This window comes from Hyla sarda, chromosome 1 (genome assembly GCF_029499605.1).
Source record: "Hyla sarda isolate aHylSar1 chromosome 1, aHylSar1.hap1, whole genome shotgun sequence".
Lineage (NCBI taxonomy): Eukaryota > Metazoa > Chordata > Amphibia > Anura > Hylidae > Hyla > Hyla sarda.
The window spans coordinates 460437359-460460724 of NC_079189.1; the positions used below are offsets into that span (position 1 = coordinate 460437359).

The 23366-nt window shown below is 41.6% G+C and overlaps 1 protein-coding gene across 3 annotated transcripts in view; it reads right to left on the reverse strand.

The window, feature by feature from the left end:
• Nucleotides 1-23366, reverse strand: part of IFT81 (intraflagellar transport 81) — a 268139-nt gene that overhangs the window by 59658 nt on the left and 185115 nt on the right. For all 3 annotated transcript variants that reach the window (XM_056534522.1, XM_056534506.1, XM_056534512.1), the window contains exons 9-12: nucleotides 14422-14585; nucleotides 12598-12690; nucleotides 12259-12405; nucleotides 507-656 (exon numbers count right to left, since the gene is read on the reverse strand). In XM_056534522.1, coding sequence (XP_056390497.1) covers nucleotides 507-656; nucleotides 12259-12405; nucleotides 12598-12690; nucleotides 14422-14585 — 554 coding nt within the window. The remainder of the gene's footprint in view (nucleotides 1-506; nucleotides 657-12258; nucleotides 12406-12597; nucleotides 12691-14421; nucleotides 14586-23366) is intronic.

Sequence of the window (23366 nt, forward strand, 5' to 3'; positions counted from 1 at the left end):
ATCAGGAAACAGAACAACATCCCAAGTGGGGTCCAGTGTCCCCCATTTGAATAGAAAGTAAGTCAGGCATACACACACTGCTCCATTCAGTGCAGTAAAGTCCCATATGAGGACCAACAATGTACAGTAATTACAAAAGCTTCAAAATGACAACCAAGTACTGCCCAAAACACTATCTGTGAGGCCAGTAAAATTCAATATAAGGCCAATTCAAAGCTAAAAAAAAAATGCATTTTTCGAACAAATTGTGGAAAAAATTGAAAAAATATTTTCCCTTTCTTTTGCATGGAAAAACAGACTGTTTTTGAAGCTAAAAAACTGTGCACAAAGCTTACAAGGCAAACATTAAAATGCAAAAACTGCTCTGGAGGGGGTTAAAATACTAAAACTAAAATGTGTAATTCTCTATTTTCCAAGCTACTGTGTGTTAATTTAATTTTCCTTAATATTATTCTTATAAGTGTAATCTGAATGAATACTAGTACTGTAGAGAATCTCCAGCTTACCAGTTGTTGCTGCATACTTTCATGGCGTTGTTTTAGAATCTGCTCTGTTCGTTGTAAAACACCATTTTCTGCAGTAAGCTCTGCTAATTCTTGCCTTTTTTTCTTGAAGACCAAGCTTTTTCCTCGAAGTTTGCTAACATATTGCTTGAACTATAAGAAAAAAAAAAAATCAAATATTAGAGAGGACTACATATTAAAACATTTCTAAAACAAGAAACTCCGGGAAACCTTGTAATTTAACTGATACTTCTGTAAATGTGTGCCCTGTATTAATACATTTAGGGTCTATTCACACGTACAGTATTCTGCGCAGATTTGATGCGCAGGATTTGAAGCTGTGTTCAGTCATTTAGTTTACATTGGAATCTGCATCAGAAAATCCTGCGCATCAAATCTGCGGAGAACACTGTACGTTTGAATATACCATTAAGGTGGCAATACTAGAAGGAAAAACTAACCCCTGAGTATGTACCATTAATAACCACCCTCTGTTTCCTATCACTGAGCCAGTAACTTACCCAGTTACACACATTCTCCCCCAGCCCAATCCTTCTCATTTTATATATCAATCTCTTTATGTGGCGCTGTATCAACTGCTTTGGAAAAATCAAGATGTACGACATCCAGCAATTCCCCCTGGTCCAGTCTGGAGCTCACCTCCTCATAAAAGCTGATCAGATTAGTATGATAGGACCGATTCCTCATAAAGCCATGCTGATATGGAGTCACACATTTATTTTTATCAAGATATTCCAAAATAGCATCTCTTAGAAAACCCTCAAACGATTTACATAAAAAGGAAGTTAATTCCCAGGCTCACCTTTTGGTTCCTTTTTGAATATTAGCACCACATTTGCCATGCGCCAGTCCTTGGGAACAGACCCTGTCCCTATAGAGTCCTTGAATATTAGACATAGGGTCTGGCTATTATATTAGTTAACTCCCTTAAAGGGGTACTCCACTGGAAAATATTTTTTTAAATCAACTGGTGCCAGAAAATTAAACAGATTTGTAAATTACTTGTATAAAACAATCTCAATCCTTCCAGTACTTATCAGCTGCTTCTATGATCTACAGGAATTTCCTTTCTGCCTGACCACAGTGCTCTCTGCGGGCACCTCTGTCCATTTTAGGAACTGTCCAGAGCAGAATAGGTTTTCTATGGGGATTTGCTCCTACTCTGAACAGTTCCTAAAATGGACCGAGGTGTCAGCAGAGAGCACTGTGGTCAGGCAGAAGGGAAATTGAAAAAGAAAAGAACTTCCTGTGTCTCATACAGCAGCTGGAAGGATTAAGATTTTTTTAATAGAAGTAATTTACAAATCTGATTAAGTTTCTGGCACCAGTTGATTTGGAAAAAAAAAAAAAAGTTTTCCAGTGGAGTACCCATTTTGTTTCCCAGTGGAATGCCATATGGACCTGGGAATTTGTCTATTTTTATTTTTTTTAAGGCAGCACTTCCTAGGTTTCAAAGGTGACGTACCGGGGAGTTTACCTTATCCTGCTGTATTCTACCTCACATTTCATTTTCCTCTGTGAAGAAGAATACAGTGATCCCTCAACTTACAATGGCCTCAACATACAATAGTTTCAACATACAATGGTCTTTTCCGGACCATTGTAAGTTGAAACCAGACTCAACATACAATGTACAGACAGTCCAGATCTGTGAAATGTGTAAACGGCTGGAAGAAGCAACCAATCAGAACGGGAATTCCTTGGTAAAACCCCAGTATTACTGAAGTGTATGCACTGACTGGTGACTGATAGCTCCTCCTACAGTACAGGGAGGTATTACATGTTCTGTACACTTTACCTGTATCATGGTTAGCTGCTCCTTTGGACACCAGGTGAGGACGACTCCATTACTTTTTTTAGGACACTGTGTGTACTGTACAGGACCCCAGAAAAAGCTCCTGTCCTCTACATAGACCAGTGTTTCCCAAGCAGGGTGCCCCCAGCTGTTGCAAAACTACAACTCCCAGCATGCCCGGACAGCCTTGGGCTGTCCGGGCATGCTGGGAGTTGTAGTTTTGCAACAGCTGGAGGCTCCCTGCTTGGGAAAAACTGAGATAGACAGTGATTACAGCTGCCAGCAGATATTTCCTACTTTTAAATGTAAGGATTTGCTTTATCTATATTAGTTATCTACTTATTTTTCTTTAATTCTCACTTTGTCCTATTTTTGAATGACATTTTGGTGCATTTAGAATCAATTACCAGGTTTCCATAGAGTTATGGTCTCAACATACAATGGTTTCAACATACAATGGTCATCCCAGAACCAATTAATATTGTAACCTGAGGGAGCACTGTACAATGAAGAAGAATGTGTTTAATATAATCACTTATTCCTTATCTATGATTGCTCCTTCATTACCAACACTTTCATTTTTAACCTTTTTACCATTTATGTAGTTAAAGGGGTACTCCACCCCTAGACATCTTATCCCCTATCCATAAGTTAGGGGATAAGATGTCCAATCGCCACGGTCCCGCTGCTGGGGACCCCCGGGATCGCCGCTGCAGCACCCCGCTATCATTACTGCACGGAACGAGTTCGCTCTGAGTGTAATGAAGGGCAATACAGGGGCCGGCGCATCGTTACATCACGGCTCCGCCCCTTGTGACGTCACAGCCCGCCCCCCTCAATACAAATCTATGGGAGGGGGCATGGGGTCGTCACGTCCCCTGCCATACACTTTCATTAAGAGGGTGGGCCGAGATGTCACGAGGGGCGGAGCCATGACGTCACGCTGCTCCGTCCCCTGTATCGCCCGTCATTACGCACAGAGCGAACTCGCTCTGTGCAGTAATGATAGCGGGGTGCCGCAGCGGCGATCCCGGGGGTCCCCAGCAGCGGGACCCCGGCGATCTGACATTTTATCCCCTATTCTTTGGATAGGGGATAAGATGTCTAGGGACGGAGTACCCCTTTAAAGAACATTTTGGGGTTAGTTTTACCCTCTTTGGCAATGAGTCTTTTTGTCTTCCCTTATGCTACTTTTTATCTGTCTTTTACATATTTCAACTTTTATTCCTATAGAAGGATAACGTTAGGGGATCTGTAAGCTGACCAAACTTTGCCTTCCAAACTTTGCCTTCTTGTGGCTCATTGAAGGGTTCACTTATTGAAGGACGAGTTATAATCTATTAAATTGTAATCACTACTTCCTAGGTTTCCTCCTACCTGCACATTACTCTGTCAAGTCTGTTGGTTAATATACAATCCAGAAGGGCGCCCCTTCTGGTCAGGTCCTGCATCATTTGAGACAGATAATTATTTTATATTAGCTATAGTCAGAAACCTGTGTCCTTTATGGGATTCACTGGTCTCAGTTTCCCAGTTTATATCAGGATAGTTGAAGCCCCCCATAATAACCACCTAATTGTGCTTTGCTGCCCTGTTTATTTGCCTCAATAACTTATCTTTTGCCTCTTCCATTATGTTTGGTGGCTTATAGCAAACCCCCATCAGTATTTTATTATTTTTCTCTCCATATATTTCTACCCACACTGATTCTACATTATCATTTCCCCTTACATATATCATCTCACAATGTGGCTTTCAGACTGGACTTTACCTAAAGGCAAACTCCTCCCCTTTTCTGATTTTTCAGATCTTTTCTAAATTGACTATAGAAAAGTTCACTGCCCAGTCATAGCTATCATCCAACTAGGTCTCTGATCTGAGGTCAAATACTGATGTTGGACGAGAAGCCCTCGCTCACAATCTTTGTTCTAGTTTATCCCAAAAGTGATTGATGGGACTGAGATAAGGATCCTGTGCAGGCCAGTCATGTTCTTTCACACTAAATTCGCCCCGCCATGCCTTTATGGACCCCGATTTGTGTACTGGGGCACAGTCAGGCTGGAACAGGAAAGGGCGGAAACAAAACTGTGCCCCCAAAGTTCAAAGCATTCAACTGTCCAAAATGCCTTGGCACTGTGAAACATTAAGGTTTCCCTTACCTGGACGTAGGGCTTAGGACAACCCCTGAAAGACAATCCAACAGCATTATTCCTTCTCCAACAAACTCTACATTTGGCACAAAGCAGTCAGACAGTGAACATTCTGTTGACATTAGCCAAACCCAGACTCATCTACACACTGTCATTGGGGAGAACCTTTACACTTTTTGTGCTGAAGTGAATATCAAATGAGGTTTTAACTCATTTGCAGTTATTGAGTCATTTGGAAGACTTTCTGCACTCTGCCCTTGTGAACTTGGTGACCCTGCTCTGTAGCTTTACATGGTCTCCACTTTAGAGAGGAGTTGTTATGGTTTATTAGCACTTCCACTTTTCAATAAAGTTACTCACAATGGACAATGAAAGATCTAGGAGGGAAGAAATTTAAGAACTGACTTGTTGCCGTGATTTCATCTTGTTACAGTACCTGGAACTCTTTCTTTTGAACCACCCATTCTTTTACAAATGTCAATGGGACTGAATTAAACACCTGAATTCAGTGATTAAGAGGCGTGCCCCAATACTTCAGATGACATTTATTCTCACTTAAAGTGCTGAAATAAATATTACAAAAGATCTTATTTATGGGAATCTTCTCCTGCTGTTGATTATGAGCAGGACAGAATGTACATTTAGTTGTTGCTGCTTATTCATGTTTCATTTTTATAAATGATATCAGGCAATATAAATAGACAGAAGGACAGTCCCTATTAAAAATAGTAATCTAAGGATGAAATAAATACACAACAGTCTGTATGAAGTAACTGTATGTTCTATTAATGTTCTATGAAAATGACATTGTCTCCTAGCCTCAAACAGAAGCACATTTTTTCAATTACAAACAAGTTATACATGCTTAAAAAATAGAACTAAATCTTAAGCCCACAGCCTATCAAGACATGTACACAAAGGAATAATGGTAAAGTTTTTCTCTGCTACTCTTTCAATCTCTTCTGGTAGAGGGTGGCCCACATTTGACAAATAACACCATTGTTTAGTCTATTCACTACTCAGTTTATGGCATTTATCACTAAAAAGGGGGTTTCAAATTTAGTAAATCCTAATTTTTCTAACTGTAGACAATGGCAGCTTATTCCCCCTGAAGAAAGCAACAGAATAAAAAGGAACCTTATCTGCAGGCGCTATTCTTACTTCCAAGAATATCAAGCCAGATGCTGTAGAAAAGTGACCAGTTGCACTGTAATTATTAGTATAAAAATCCAATGACGCGTTTCGGAGGCTCAGTCCTCCTTCCTCAGATGCCAATCATTGTCGCTTTGTCAAGGAGCCTCCCTGATGAAACGACAAGCTTAAACACGTTTGGGGTAGGTGAGATATCCCCTGATAGGGTGCATGACTGGGCTACTTGTTACTCTCCATTGTTTATTATATTGTTAGTCTCCCCTCTTTAAGTAACTGTATCTGTCTTTAAGCAATGCAGTCCCATTTTGCCTTCATCTGTTTATGCATTTCATTGGAGACGGTCTCCTTATACTAATTTGTGTTTAGTGATACTAGGCCTGAACCAGTTGTACTTTTGACCCTAAACGATTGGACATGCAATGCAGTTTTTCTAGCTATACTTGGGATATACTCACCTCGTTTTTCAGTATGTGTATTCTGACCATCTACCCATTTTTCAGTGATTTTATTATGTCTTTTCTAATATGTTTTTCAATAAAGATTAATACACTTATTTTGATCCCATATTTGGCCTCAGTTTTTTGTGAGAGTAATACACGAGGCGCTGTCCTCTTTTTTTTTTTCTTCTTCTTCACATATTCCCCTGAAGGCCTACCAAAACTCTGAGATTTTCCTGGAAGACACTTGCAACGCACTGTATGTAGGTCTTCTGGAAAATAACTTGCAGGGACAACAACACGCACACAATGTTGCAGCACGGCTACAAACAAATGTGTCTGCCATGCTGAAAGCTTTCTGTCTCTCCACATTCTTTCGCTGGCTATACAGTAGAATAGCAAATTTAACATGTCCCTTTTACTCAAAAACGCAATGATCTTGGCCTCCAAACATCGAGAACCCTCTGGTATAATTCACCCAACATATTTAACACAGTCTCTGGCCACTCCTCTGACATATAAAACCCTGTTGTAGAATCCCCATAACATTTTGCTTAAATTTCTCCTAAACTGTTAAAAAAAAAATGTTAAATTACTCTTTTAGGGTAGGCTCAAATATGCAGTATTTTGCAGTGTATTATCAGCAGCTCATTTTGCTACTTATTGACTTAAATTGATAGGAAAATACGCAACTAAGCAGCAAAATATGGCATGTGTGGCTCTACCTTTAGTGTATCATCACCATGCAGCATTTACCCATGTTATCTTTATTCACAGTCTGCTTTTTTTGTGATCACATTCCAGGGTCACCATACCATAAGAACAAACTTAATATTCTCCTGTATTATTTTACCTGCAATTAGAAGATGTTTAGAAACCTAAAGGGAGATGTAACCTTTTTATTTCTGACATTTGCTACATTTACCAGGAGACAAATCCTTTATTCTAAGAGGCTTTGTTTTAACTGACCACAGTGGATAATTTATTCCTGGAAACAATTTAAAGTATTTCCAGTCTACTAATAGCCACATGATGGAATGAAAGTCGCAACAAACAGAATGCAACTCCAAGCTAGTGTTTTGTGTCACATGTGCCCCTTTCTTTCTCTTCCTGTCATCAACCAATATATATTTCCAATAGGAGGATGCATATGCTCAACAAGAATGTGCATGACAAGTGATGATGGAACTTGCAAACAAAATGAAATATATTCCTTAATGAAAAGAAATGCACGATGTAAATGTGTAAAGTTTAAAGGGAACCAATCATCAGATTTTACCCTATATAACGCTTGGTAAAGCGTTATATAGGGTAAAATCTTTATTTTCACCATTCCCGGGGGACGCTCCTGCCCCCAGGGATGGTCAAGATATTAAGTTATAAACTAGTCACCGCCGCCGCCGTAAGTAGTCACCTGGGCGGGGAGCTCTTCTCATCTACTCCCGTTCTTCGGCCGGCAGCGACGCCCCCTCCGCTTGATTGATGGGCCGCGTCATCACTCTGCTCCGTCTGTTCAGTGAGCGGAACAATGACGAGGCCCATCAGTCAAGCGGAGGGGGCGTCGCTGCAGGCCGAAGAACGGGAGTAGATGAGAAGAGCTCCCCGCCCAGGTGACTACTTACGGCGGCGGCGGCGACTAGTTTATAACTTCACATATTCACCATCCCTGGGGGGAGGAGCATCCCCCGGGAATGGTGAACAAAGATTTTACTCTATATAACGCTTTACCAAGCGTTATATAGGGTAAAATCTGATGATTGGTTCCCTTTAATATATGTGATAAAAGGTAAAAGGTAGGGTATGAAACAAAGGGCACATAAGACAAGGTAATAGGCACTTGGTCACAGCACCATGTTCCTGTCAATGCTTCCCATCTCCAGTTTTGGGAGGCTCAAATAACTCCTGTTTAGAATGGATTTGTGTTGATTAAAAAAGAATATGCAATATAAACTTAAAATAGAAGAATTAGTAAGAGAGTTCTGATAACCTATCTGAATCAGTGGTTACATCGATGGAATTGTCAGGAGTTATGTCCTGCTTGTATGGGAAGCTACCAACTAAAATACCCACTTATGGCCCACGAAAAATGGAATACAGATTTGGGTGGTTTATCTGAAGGATTGGAAAACTACTTTGTCTTAAACCCCTCTGCTTTCCCTATCTGAAGCTGGTCAGTTGTCACAATTGTGATGGGGGGGGGGGGGGGAGATCAAAGGTACTTTTTCAGAGCCATCTCCTTTGGCCACGGGTGACGGGCATGTGATTACTTATGTGTTGTGTGTGTTTTTTTGTTTAGTTTTTTGCTGTTTTTATTTGGGGAAGCTGTGAGTGGAGGGGTTGTTTTCTTCATTTTATTAACATTTTCAAAAATGTTTAACTAATAATCAGAAAAAATAAATAAAGTCAACTATAAAGTGTGTTCAGTGGGCATGTTCAAACAGTGGATTTTTCAGTTGGCCATGATCTGAAGTTTTTTACTGTATCATTTTTGCTTTGATCGGACCTTTTGATCGCTTTTTATTCATTTTTTTTTATTGTATAAAAAGTGACCAAAAATACACTATTTTGGACTTTGGAATTTTTTTGTGTGTATGTCATTGACCGTGCGGTTTAATTAATGATATATTTTTATAGTTCAGACATTTATGCACGTGGCGATACCACATATGCTTATTTTTATTTACACATTATTTTATGGCAAAAAGGGGGGTGATTCAGACTTTTACTAGGGAAGGGGTTAAATCAGCTTTATTAACTTTTTTTCCCTTTTGTTGCAATGTTATAGCACCCAATAGGGGACTATTACACGCAGTACATTGATTCAATACACTGATCAATGCCATTGCATGGCATTGCATTGATCACTGTTATTGGCGGTCGATTGCTCAAGCCTGGATTTCTTTGATCGCCGCGTCTAAAGCGTTAATGCTGGACATTTGCCTGAACGGCGATGTCCTGCATTAGCCACGGGTCGTGGCTGTTGATAGCAGCCGGGACTGTGCGGGTATGATGCAAGCTCAGCTCCTGAGCTCGCTTCGTAACCCTGCCGTGCCGCAGCGCCGTTTATAAAAGGAGTTTTGCGGCAAGGGGTTAAAAACATATAAAAGGTTGAGAATTTTAACAGCAAGTAAATAGCAAAGTGTCTTATAATAAAATAAGGAACAATATATTAAAAGTTTAGTTTGGCGACAGGTACTCTTTAAAGCCATGGATTTGGCTTGAGCACCCTGACTCAAAATGTGTGGAGATTTTGTGGATGTGGCTTTGGCACCCTGACAAAATCTGTGTGAATTCATAGAAGTGACACGTTGGAACATAGATTTCATTGAAATTAGTAGTAAGCTGATTTTACATGGCTTTCACATGGATTCAGCATCTATAAGGTATATAGCTAAGATTCTTGCAAGTATTCAGTATTCAAATTTAGACTAAAATAGTGTAAGATTTGACTATGTATTGCCATTATACAGTACTGTACGTTGGCCTATTTAAAGGTCTCCACACGTCTTCATTAACTATTATTGATGTCTGACCAAAAGTCAAGATAAAGAGTACTGTGTATGGCAGCAAGGAAACTAAAAAGATAAAGAAACCAACAAAAACATATTTGACACATGTATGAGTATTTCTCTCAGAAAAGGATTGCAGTAACACATGTTTTGCTATACACGTTTATTCCCTTTCTGTGTATTGGAACTAAAACAAAAAAGGGAGGAAAAAAAGCAAATTGGACATAATGTCACACCAAACTCCACAAATGGGCTGGACAAAATTATTGGCACCCTTAACTTAATATATGGATGCACACCCTTTGGAAAAAATAACTAAAATCAGTCGCTTACTATAACCATCAATAAGCTTCTTACACCTCTCAGCCGGAATGTTGGACCACTCTTCCTTTGCAAACTGCTCCAGGTCTCTCTTATTGGAAGAGCGTCTTTTCCCAACAGCAATTTTAAGATCTCTCCAAAGGTGTTCAATGGGATTTAGATCTGGACTCATTGCTGGCCACTTCAGAACTCTCCAGCGTTTTGTTACCATCCATTTCTGGTTGCTTTTTGACGTATGTTTGGGGTCATTGTCCTGCTGGAAGACCCAAGATCTCAGATGCAAACCCAGCTTTCTGGCACTTTCTGGGCTGTACAGTACGACCCAAAATCCGTTGGTAATCCTCAGATTTCATGATGCCTTGCACACATTCAAGGCACCCAGTGCTGAATATCTTTGGAACTTGTTTGGGGCTGCTTATCCACCATCTGGACTATCCTGTGTTGAAACCTTTCATCGATTTTTCTCCTCCGTCCGTGCTCAGGGACATTAGCTACAGTGCCATTGCAAACTTCTTGGTAATGTTGTGCACTGTGGACACAGGCAAATCTAGATCTCTGGAGATGGACTCATACAGGTGTCAAATATGTTTTTGTTGGTATGTTGATATTTTTACACAATTTTGGTTCTCAAGTCCTCAGACAGCTCTCTTCTCCTCTTTCTGTTGTCCATGCTTAGTGTGGCACACACAGACACACAATGCAAATACTAATTGAACTTTTCTCCTTTTTATCTGCTTTCAGGTGTGATTTTTATATTGCCCACACCTGTTACTTGCCCCAGGTGAGTTTAAAGGGGTACTCCGGTGGTTAATTTTTTTGACTATATGGCATCTTCTTTGTAAGTTTAGTTTTTTTGCAATATACATGTGTTATATGTTTTGGCAGCATGTGTGTGTTTTGCTTACCTGTTTGTTGGGCAGGAAGTTCTGTAGTTCAGAGGGTTTTCTTTTACTGTTGTCCACAGAGTCTGTTGTGGACAAGATGTCACAGCTTTTTTTTTTTTCTCTCTGCATGAGAAAAATAAACCACGCCCCCTCATCTCATCCAGCTGAATACACAGCTCCTCCCCTCCCCTCCCCCTGCTCTGTATTCTAAGGAGGCAGGTCTGCACAGGAGAAGATAAATGTGTTATCTGAAGGGGAGGATGGCAGGGTGCACGGGCTGGGGATGTACAGACTGCAGGGGAATAAATCTCATACTGGGGATGATCTCTATATGTGAAGGGGGAGGGGGGGACTCCTGAATGACACATGCTTGGAGTTGTAGTCCCAGTTGTGTGTGTGTATGCTAGTGTTTACAAACCAGTGTGCCTCCAGCTGTTGCAAAACTACAACTCCCAGCATGCCCTGACAGACTTTGGGCATGCTGGGAGTTGTAGATTTGCAACAGCTGGAGGCACACTGGTTGGGAAACACTGTTCTAGCCTATTCAGCATACACATCATGTTACACCAGTGTTTCCCAACCAGTGTGCCTCCAGCTGTTGCAAAACTAGAACTCCTAGCATGTCCAAATGCTGTCAGGGCATGCTGGGAGTTGTAGTTTTGCAACACCTGGAGGCACCCTGGTTGGGAAACACTGGTGTATGCCCTACAGAGGTGTGGTGAACTACAACCCCCAGGAAACTACAGAGGCAGCAGGCTGGTGTTATACCACAAACTGAAGACCCCTGAATGACACATGCTGGGAGTTGTAGTCCCTTTTGTGTGTGTATTACAGTGTATCCCAACCAAGGCTGATTATATTAGTGTGCTGTGTATAAGGGGGCTGACCCGGGAAAATAGTAGGATTAGTAAAGGGCAGAACGAACAAAAAAAAAAAAAAAGGAGCCGCCCCAAACCAGCAAGGCATGTGGCATGCTGGGATTTGTAGTTTTCAGCACAGCAAGAAACAGGAAATAGAAGCAAAGTTAGGAAAACAAAGTGGGGGATAAAAAGACAACAAAGAATGGAAATAGAGTAGGCTAAACAACAAGAATAGAAATGAAACAAAACAAATCGGGTAAGTAAAAAACGGAAAAACACGTTGACCACTGGAGTACCCCTTTAAAGGAGCATCACATGCTTTCTTGAAACAATCTTATTTTTGAACAATTTTGATAGGGTGCCAATAATTTTGTCCTTATGTCCAATTTGCTTTTTTTTCCTCCCTTTTTTGGTTTAGTTCCAATACACACAAAGGGAATAAACATGTGTATAGCAAAACATGTGTTACTGCAAACTTTTTCTGTGAGAAAAACTTTATTTTCTTCAAAAATTTCAGGGGTGCCAACATTTATGGCCATGAATGTAAGTTAAAAATTTGCCATTTGCTAACTCAGAGCTGATGTGGGACATTCTTCTAAAGGAATTTTGTACAACTTGTTTCTCACCTCATCGCCTCTTAATATTTCAGAGCCATCACTGTCTCGGGCCTGGTTCGATTTTTGTGCTATTTCTCGCTCCAGATTGGCAATTTCTTCTTTTGCTTCCTGTAATTCTTCAGCTTTGGTTTCTTTTTTTCGTGAAATGATAGCTGCCTGAGTGAACAGTCAAAAATGTGTAAATTCAATACTAAATAAATTGCCTTTAATATACATCACATACATAATTAGCTCTCAGAAGAATAGTGTTATTTTAAGTGCATTCCCATGAACATTTAACATTACCAACGAGCTCTGAATAATCAAAGGGGCACAAAGATTTTTTTTTTCATATAGTAAGACACACACCTGCTGTCTATATAGAGTCAATTTGTCGTCCACTGGATCATTTCTCATTCTTTTTTCAATCAGATGGTTGATTTCAGCATTAACTTCTTGGATCTAAAACAAGAGAAAGTAATAAGTTATTTTTATTTTTGCATTACAAGCACAAAAAGTCAGAAAAAACTACATAAAAATGTTTGACAATTTGAAATATTCAGAGATGTGGGTTAAAACACAGTACTAGAATAACTAAAAAGTGGAAGTGGTTTGGAAAACATTAAAAGAAATGTAACTTTCATAGAACACACATTTTCTTTATACTGTCTAATCACTATGTACTGGTACCAGCATGTTTACACTCTCTATAGTCCAATTTGGTCAAGCAGAAAGTAAGGCTGATGTCACACAACGGAATATTAAATAAACATATAAAATGTACCTGTCTACTATGATGCCTTCCACATACTGCATACACACTAGTAGCAGCAGCTGCAGCATGATGGGCATTACACAGCAGCAGTGAGCAGTGTCAGCTATGAAGTAAACACTGGGGTGAAACATAACACTACATCGCCTCTGTGTCTCCCTAGCCACGCCACACTCCTCTCTCCTTAGACTTCTATGGACAGCTGAGACGGGCATGAGTTGTTTTTCCGAGTGAATGATAAGTTTAGAAGGAAAGGGGGGGGAGAGGTAACCTGATAATTAGAGAGAAATGTCTGTTTTTTTTAAATATATTCTTCAATGTTTATTGTCACCCGTATTATTGATTTATGCAAAGTATTCTAGAACAGCAGTGAACATTTAACCCCCCAACGCCCAAATGTGCATGTTTCTTGGTGCCTGGTCTCTGCTGAACTTTCCCTTCATGAAGCTGCAGACATGTCTCAGCAGGGCAACTCAGCCAATCAAAGTCCAGAGTGATGTTCTTCTTCAGTCAGTGACTGGCTGAGCCCTGCTGCCACAGCAAAGGAAAATTTTTGCAGAAACCAGAGGCTACTAGGGAGGTATGTAAAAGCTTTTTTGTGTTATTAGGCAGTCTGGACCCATTGGTAGAAAACAAAATTCACAGACATCCCTTTAAAGAGATATTCCCTGGGATATGTCATGCCTAAATCCAATCACATTGAACAATGAATTATCTTCTTTTCAATCAAAAATAATCCCTACAGTAATACTTCCATCTTAAATTGTAAACATCTGTACAGTAATAAAGGTTAAATTGCAGTGATCACTGCAGATAACCAGGAGCCAACAAAAGAAAAAAATGTATTATTGTCAGACACCATGCAAAGCTATAAAGGAATTGTTCAGATGCTACGGAAAAATATCAACACCTAAAAACCCTACAATTTACATAGTAATCAGAGGCTATGAATAAAATAGAGGGAAAGAAAGAGTGAGAGAAAGACTGGAAATGAGTGACAATGAGTGGGATGGTGTTGGAAGTAAATGAAAATGTGAAATATGAGTTCTACTTAAGACGATGATGATACACTGCTGTGCTAATATTTGCTATATGTTTGAAGTGTGTTCAATCTGATAAACACAGAAAAGCGACTGTATGATGATAACAGTTATCATGTGCTGGTCCCTCATTTCAATTTAGCTCTAGAAACTCTAGATAAAATGCTGAAAAGAAACAGTAAATAGGTATATTGCATTGTTTCAAATATACTGGGAACCTAACTGGCTAATACATGCTGTTTATTATTATGCAATAAAACTACATTTGCTCAGAAAGACTTTCAGATGACCATAGAATACTGTATACAAAACAGAAAACTAGTAACATTTGTTTCTTTGTAAAGTTGCAGAGAATAATGTAGAAATAGATTGTATATCTACCTTGGCTTCAAGCTCTGTGAGATCAGACTGGTCAATTACTTGTTCATTCACAACTCTATGCATGAAGCTCAGAGCCAGTCTCTTGTTCTCCAGCTCTTTTGGAAGCTTTTCAGAAACCATATATGAATTAAATTTAATTTCTTCTTCAATTCTTTTCATAAGTCCTTAAGAAAATACAACACATACATACACAAAATGAAAACATGATATGAATCCTTTCTGCAAAGAACTAGACAATAGTCACAGCAGCTAAGACATTATGCTCCATATATGTTGTGGGTTTTATTAAAGGTTTCTAATGTAGATTAATAATTTCAACAGTCTTACAATAATGCAGCACTGAGAATATTAACCTCTTAAGGACGCAGGGCGTATGGATACGCCCTGCATCCCGAGTCCTTAAGGACGCAGGGCGTATCCATACGCCCGTGGGAATTCCGGCCCCCACCGCTAGCCGGTTGGGGACCGGAGCCGGATGCCTGCTGAAATCGTTCAGCAGGCATCCTGGCATATCGCCCAGGGGGGTCATTATGCCCCCCCATGTCGGCGATCGCCGCAGATCGCTGGACAATTCAGTCCAGCGATCTGCGGCGATTCCGGGTCAATCGGGTCTCCAGTGACCCGGTGACCCGGAATTACTGGCTGTTCGGGGCCGTCTCTGACGGCCCCGAACAGCCAGAGCCTGCAGGGGTGAGGTGGCACTGGTGCCACCTCACGATCGCCCTGATTCGTCGGCCGGATTACCGGCCGACCAATCAGGGCGCCTGCTGCGGGCGTCACTCCCGCACCCGCTCCGCCCCTCTTCCGGAGGACGTGAGCGGGTGCGGGAAGACGACCCCCGGTGCTGGGGACCCCGATCCCCGGCGCCCCTGTTGGGATCGGGGCCCCAGGAGCGACGGAGACGACGAGGGACAGCCTGTGATGGAGCAGCAGCAGGAGGTGAGTTACAGCCTCCTGCTGTTGCTTAGCAACAGCTCCCAGCATGCAAAAAGGGCATGCTGGGAGCTGTAGTTATGCAACAGCAGTAGGCAGACCACCACAACTCCCAGCATGCCCTTATGGGCATGCTGGGACTTATGGTTTTGCAACAGCTGGAGGCACATTTTTTCTATGGAAAAGTGTACCTTCAGCTGTTGTATAACTACAACTCCCAGCTTGCACAAACAGCTAAAGTGCATGCTGGGAGTTGTAGTGGTGCATCTGCTGGTTGCATAACTACAACTCCCAGCATGCCCGTTGGCTGTCGGTGACTGCTGAGAGTTGTAGTTTTGCAACAGGTGAAGGCACACTGGTTGTGAAACTTAGAGTTTTTTTTACCTAACTCAGTGTTTCACGACCGGTGTGCCTCCAGCTGTTGCAAACTACAACTCCCAGCAGTCACCTTACACCATGCACCGTACATGCTGGGAGTTGTAGTTTTGCAACAGCTGGAGGCACACTGGTTTTGAAACACTGAGTAAGGTCACAAACTCCGTGATACATAACCAGTGTGCCTACAGCTGTTGCAAAACTAAAACTCAGCATGTACAGTCTGTCAGCGCATGCTGGGAGTTGTAGTTATGCAACAGCTGGATGTCCCCCCCAATGTGAACGTACAGGGTACACTCACATGGGCGGAGGCTTACAGTAAGTATCGGGCTGCAAGTTTGAGCTGCAGCAAATTTTCTGCAACAGCTCAAACTGCCAGCGAGAAACTACTGTGAACCCCCGCCCGTGCGACTGTACCCTAAAAACACTACACTACACTACCACAAAAAATAAAATAAAAAGTAAAAAACACTACATATACACATACCCCTACACAGCCCCCCTCCCCTCCCCAATAAAAATGAAAAACGTCTGGTACGCCACGGTTTCCAAAACGGAGCCTCCAGCTGTTGCAAAACAACAACTCCCAGTATTGTCGGACAGCCGTTGACTGTCCAGGCATGCTGGGAGTTTTGCAACAGCTGGAGGCACCCTGTTTGGGAACCACTGGCGTAGAATACCCCTATGTCCACCCCTATGTGATCCCTAATTTAGGCCTCAAATGCGCATGGCGCTCTCACTTTGGAGCCCTGTCGTATTTCAAGGCAACAGTTAAGGGTCACATATGGGGTATCGCCGTACTCGGGAGAAATTGGGCTTCAAATTTTGGGGGGTATTTTCTGCTTTTACCCTTTTTAAAAATGTAAAGTTTTTGGGAAAAGAAGCATTTTAGGTAAATTTTTTTTTATTTTTTTTACATATGCAATAGTCGTGAAACGCCTGTGGGGTATTAAGGTTCACTTAACCCCTTGTTACATTCCCCGAGGGCTCTAGTTTCCAAAATGGTATGCCATGTGTTTTTTTTTTTGCGGTTCTGGCACCATAGGGGCTTCCTAAATGCGGCATGCCCCCAGAGCAAAATTTGCTTTCAAAAAGCCAAATGTGACTCCTTCTCTTCTGAGACCTGTAGTGCGCCAACAGAGCACTTTTCACCCCCATATGGGGTGTTTTCTGAATCGGGAGAAATTGGGCTTCAAATTTTGGGGGGTATTTTCTGCTTTAACCCTTTGTATAAATGTAAATTTTTTGGGAAACCAAGCATTTTAGGTACATTTTTTTATTTTTTTTTACATATGCAAAAGTCGTGAAACCCCTGTGGGGTATTAAGGTTCACTTTACCCCTTGTTACGTTCCCCGAGGGGTCTAGTTTCCAAAATGGTATGCCATGTGTTTTTTTTTTGCTGTCCTGGCACCATAGGGGCTTCCTAAATGCGGCATGCCCCCAGAGCAAAATTTCCTTCAAAAAAGCCAAATGTGACTCCTTCTCTTCTGAGACCTGTAGTGCGCCAGCAGAGCACTTTTCACCCCCATATGGGGTGTTTTCTGAATCGGGAGAAATTGGGCTTCAAATTTTGGGGGGTATTTTCTGCTATTACCCTTTTTAAAAATGTAAAACTTTAGGGAAACCAAGCATTTTAGGTAAAAAAAAATTTCTTTTTTTTTACATATGCAAAAGTCGTGAATCACCTGTGGGGTATTAAGGTTCACATTACCCCTTGTTACGTTCCCCGAGGGGCCTAGTTTCCAAAATGGTATGCCATGTGGGGTTTTTTGCAGTTCTGGCACCATAGGGGCTTCCTAAAGGTGACATGCCCCCCAAAAACCATTTGACGCTCCTTCCCTTCTGAGCCCTCTACTGCGCCCGCCGAACAATTAACATAGACATATGAGGTATGTGCTTACTCGAGAGAAATTGGGTTTCAAATACAAGTAAAAATTTTCTCCTTTTTACCCCTTGCAAAAATTCAAAAATTGGGTCTACAAGAACATGCGAGTGTAAAAAATGAAGATTGTGTATTTTCTCCTTCACTTTGCTGCTATTCCTGTGAAACCCGTAAAGGGTTAAAATGCTTACTGAATGTCATTTTGAATACTTTCGGGGGTGCAGTTTTTATAATGGGGTCATTTATGGGGTATTTCTAATATGAAGACCCTTCAAATCCACTTCAAACCTGAACTGGTCCCTGAAAAAAAGCGAGTTTCAAAATTTTGTGAAAAATTGGAAAATTGCTGTGGAACTTTGAAGCCCTCTGGTGTCTTCCAAAAGTAAAAACTCATCAATTTTATGATGCAAATATAAAGTAGACATATTGTATATGTGAATTAAAAAAAAAATTATTTTGAATATCCATTTTCCTTACAAGCAGAGAGCTTCAAAGTTAGAAAAATGCAAAATTTTCAAATTTTTCATCAAATTTTGGGATTTTTCACCAAGAAAGGATGCAAGTTACCAAAAAATTTTACCACTACGTTAAAGTAGAATATGTCACGAAAAAACAATCTCGGAATCAGATTGATAACTAAAAGCATTCCAGAGTTATTAATGTTTAAAGTGACAGTGGTCAGATTTGCAAAAAATGGCCGAGTCCTTAAGGTGAAAAAGGGCTCAGTCCTTAAGGGGTTAAAATGATTGTTACTCAGAAAATAAGTCCAAATAACTTTGAGATTGATGCAGCTCACATACCAATAACCCAAAGGTATTTTATTTAACCCCTTAAGGACACAGCCCATTTTCACCTCTAGGACGCAGCCCTTTTTTGCACATCTGACCACTGTCACTTTAAACATTAATAACTCTGGAATGCTTTTACTTATCAATCTGATTCCGAGATTGTTTTTTCGTGACATATTCTACTTTAACATAGTGGTAAATTTTTGTGGTAACTTGCATCCTTTCTTGGTGAAAAATCCCAAAATTTGATGAAAAAATTGAATATTTTGCATTGCATTGTAAGGAAAATGGATATTCCAAATATTATTTTTTTTGGATTCATATATACAATATGTCTACTTTATATTTTCATCATAAAATTGACAAGTGTTTACTTTTGGAAGACACCAGAGGGCTTCAAAGTTCAGCAGCAATTTTAAAATTTTTCACAAAATTTTCAAACTCGCTATTTTTCATGGACCAGTTCAGGTTTGAAGTGGATTTGAAGGGTCTTCATATTAGAAATACCCCATAAATGACCCCATTACAAAAACTGCACCCCCCAAAGTATTCAAAATGACATTCAGTAAGTGTTTTAACCCTTTAGGTGTTTCACAGGAAAAGCAGCAAAGTGAAAGAGAAAATTCAAAATCTTCATTTTTTACACTTGCATGTTCTTGTAGACCCAATTTTTGAATTTTTACAAGGGGTAAAAGGATAAAATTTATACTTGAATTTGTAGCCCAATTTCTCTCGAGTAAGCACATACCTCATATGTCTATGTAAATACTGCGGGCGCAGTAGAGGGCTCAGAAGCGAAGGAGCGACAAGTGGATTTTGGAGAGTACGTTTTTCTGAAATGGTTTTTTGGGGGCATGTTGCATTTAGGAAGCCCCTATGGTGCCAAAACAGCAAATAAAAAAAACATGGCATACCATTTTGGAAACTAGACCCCTTGAGGAACGTAAAAAGGAATTAAGTGAGCCTTAATACCCCACAGGTGTTTCATGACTTTTGCATATGTAAAAAAAAAAAAAAAAAAATTTCACTAAAATGTGTGTTTCCCCCCAAATTTCACATTTTTGCAAGGGTTAATAGCAGAAAATACCCCCCAAAATTTGTAACCCCATCTCTTCTGAGTATGGAGGTACCCCATAAGTTGACCTGAAGTGCATTACGGGCGAACTACAATGCTCAGAAGAGAAGGAGTCATATTTGGCTTTTTGAGAGCAAATTTTGCTCGGGGGGCATGTCGCATTTAGGAAGCCCCTATGGTGCCAGGACAGCAAAAAAAAACGACATGGCATACCATTTTGGAAACTAGACTCCTTGAGGAACGTAACAAGGGATAAAGTGAACCTTAATACCCCACAGGTGTTTCACGACTTTTGCATATGTAAAAAAAATATTTTTTTTACACTAAAATGCTTGTTTTCCCCCAAATTTTACATTTTTACAAGGGATAATAGCAGAAAATACCCCCCAAAATTTGTAACCCCATCTCTTCTGAGTACGGAAATACCCAATAAGTGGACGTGAAGTGCACTGGGGGCGAACTACAATGCTCAGAAGAGAAGGAGCATCATTGAGCTTTTGGAGAGAGAATTTGGCCATGTGCATTTCCAAAGCCCCCCCGTGGTGCCAGAACAGTGGACCCCCCACATGTGACCCCATTTTTAAAACTACACCCCTCACGGAAGGTAATAAGGGGTGCAGGGAGAATTTACACCACACTGGCATTTGACGGATCTTTGGAACAGTGGGCTGTGCAAATTAACACTGACGGCGGATTACACTGAGTCTCCCGCTAGGAGTTTGAGCTGCGGCTGCTGCAGCTCAAACCTGAAGCAGGGAATTCACTGTAATCTGCCGCCAGTGTGAATGTAACCTGTACATTCACATGGGGGGGGGGGGCAAAACTACAACTCCCAGCAAGCACTGACAGAACGTGCATGCTGGGAGTTGTAGTTTTGCAACAGCTGGAGGCACACTGGTTGGAAAATACTGAGTTAGGTAATAGAACCTATTGCCTAACTCGGTATTTCCCAACCAGTGTGCCTCCAGCTGTTGCAGAACTACAACTCTCAGCATGTACTGATTGCCAAAGGGAATGCTGGGAGATGTAGTTATGCAACAGCTGGAGGCACGCAAGTACAACTCCCAGCATGCCGAGACAGCCATTTACTGTTCCTGAATGCTGGGAGTTGTAGTTTTGCAAGATTTAGAGGGGTTCAGGCTGGAGATCACTGACAGTGGTCTCTAAACTGTGGCCCTCCAGATGTTGCAAAACTACAAATCTCAGCATGCTAAGACAGCAAACTGCTGTCTGAGCATGCTGGGAGTTGTAGTTTTGTAATATCTGGAGGGCTACAGTTTAGAGACCACTGTCAGTGATCTCTAGCCTGAACCCCTCTAAATCTTGCAAAACTACAACTCCCAGCATGCCAACACAGCAAACAGCTGTCAAGGCATGGTGGGAGTTGTAGTTTTGCAACATCTGGAGGGCGACAGTTTAGAGACCACTCTCTAAACTGTCGCCCTGCAGATGTTGCTAGGCAACAGACTCCTGGACACGCGGCGTCATACTCACCTCCACCGCCGCCGTGATCACAGCCGCCGCCGTCATCTGGAGCTCCGCCGCCGGGTAAGTGACCGCCGCTGCCGCCGCTACTACACGGTTCCCCCCGCTGTGCCCGGACACCGATGGGTGGGCATAGTGCGGGGAACCGAACTTTAACCCCCCCCCCGCCCCCAGTCTGCTATTGGTCGGCCGCTCCGCCGATCAATAGCAGGGATAGGAGGGGTGGCAACCCTGCCACCTCACTCCTATCTCTTCAAGGGGGATCGAGGGTGTCTTGGACACCTCCGATCCCCCTTATTTTATCGCGGTGCTGCCGTTGATGGGCAGGGGGAGAGCGCTCCCCCTGCAAACACCATAGATGCCGTGATCAGACTGATCACGGCATCTATGGGGTTAATGCTGCCGGGACCGGCGCGATCGCGGCCCCGGCAGCTGCGGTGGGACTCTGGCTGTGATTGACCGCTGAGTCCCACCCGCGATCTCCTGTGCTGCCCGCGGCAGAGCAGGAGATCGCTTGGACGTATGCATACGTCCATTTGCGCGAACGTGTAATTCGCCTGGACGTGTGCATACGTCCAATAGCGGGAAGGGGTTAAAGAGTTTATCCCACTTTATTTATCATTAGATGTCTTTTGTAGACACACATCTACCCCTTTACAATGCCTGTCTAATTTACACTGTTGCTCAAGATTTACTAAGGCTGTACACTCTGATAAATTTTGTGCAAATATAGAAAGGCCCCCACTCGCTCTACCGTGCACTCCTTCTCTACCTTACACTTCACAGAGCTGGGGCATTTTCCCACTGTAACCTGCTCACATAGCTAGAAGTGTCGGAGCAGCAGTGTGCGCCGAACAAAACTCTGCACAATAGTAAAATCATAAATCTTTATAAAGTACTCAGAGGGGGAGATTCTCAAAGAATTTTGGGCCAAAAAAAATAAATATCAATTTTCGCGTGAAAAGTATTGACCACATTTTAACCCCTTAAGGACGCAGGACGTAAATGTACGTCCTGGTGCGGTGGTACTTAACGCACCAGGACGTACATTTACGTCCTAAGCATAACCGCGGGCATCGGAGCGATGCCTGTGTCATGCGCGGCTGATCCCGGCTGCTGATCGCAGCCAGGGACCCACCGGCACTGGCTGACGCCCGCGATCTCGCGGGCGTCCGCCATTAACCCCTCAGGTGCCGGGATCAATACAGATCCCGGCATCTGCGGCAGTGCGCGATTTGAATGAATGATCGGATCGCCCGCAGCGCTGCTGCGGGGATTCGATCATTCATAACGCCGCACGGAGGTCCCCTCTCCTTCCTCCGTGCGGCTCCCGGCGTCTCCTGCTCTGGTCTGTGATCGAGCAGACCAGAGCAGGAGATGACCGATAATACTGATCTGTTCTATGTCCTATACATAGAACAGATCAGTATTAGCAATCATGGTATTGCTATGAATAGTCCCCTATGGGGACTATTCAAGTGTAAAAAAAAAAAAAAAAAAAATGTAAAAGTAAAAGTAAAAAAAAAGTGAAAAATCCCCTCCCCCAATAAAAAAGTAAAACGTCCGTTTTTTCCTATTTTACCCCCAAAAAGCGTATAGACATATTTGGTATCGCCGCGTGCGTAAATGTCCGAACTATTAAAATAAAATGTTAATGATCCCGTACGGTTAACGGCGTGAACGAAAAAAAAAAAAAAAAGTCCAAAATTCCTACTTTTTTAATACATTTTATTAAAAAAAAATTATAAAAAATGTATTAAAAGTTTTTTATATGCAAATGTGGTATCAAAAAAAAGTACAGATCATGGCGCAAAAAATGAGCCCCCATACCGCCGCTTATACGGAAAAATAAAAAAGTTATAGGTCATCAAAATAAAGGGATTATAAACGTACTAATTTGGTTAAAAAGTTTGTGATTTTTTTTAAGCGCAACAATAATATAAAAGTATGTAATAATGGGTATCATTTTAATCGTATTGACCCTCAGAATAAAGAACACACGTCATTTTTACCATAAATTGTACGGCGTGAAAACGAAACCTTCCAAAATTAGCAAAATTGCGTTTTTCGTTTTAATTTCCCCACAAAAATAGTGTTTTTTGGTTGCGCCATACATTTTATGATATAATGAGTGATGTCATTACAAAGGACAACTGGTCGCGCAAAAAACAAGCCCTCATACTAGTCTGTGGATGAAAATATAGAAGAGTTATGATTTTTAGAAGGCAAGGAGGAAAAAATGAGTCCTTAAGGCCAAAATGGGCTGAGTCCTTAAGGGGTTAAAAGAGCTTTGTGCCAAGGTTTACAATGTTCACATCAGTTTTGTAAAAGTGGGCGTTTCCACGCGTATGGTCTGCTTTACGTGATATTTTCAAAGGGGCGAGAGTCCAGTTTACATAAAAAAAT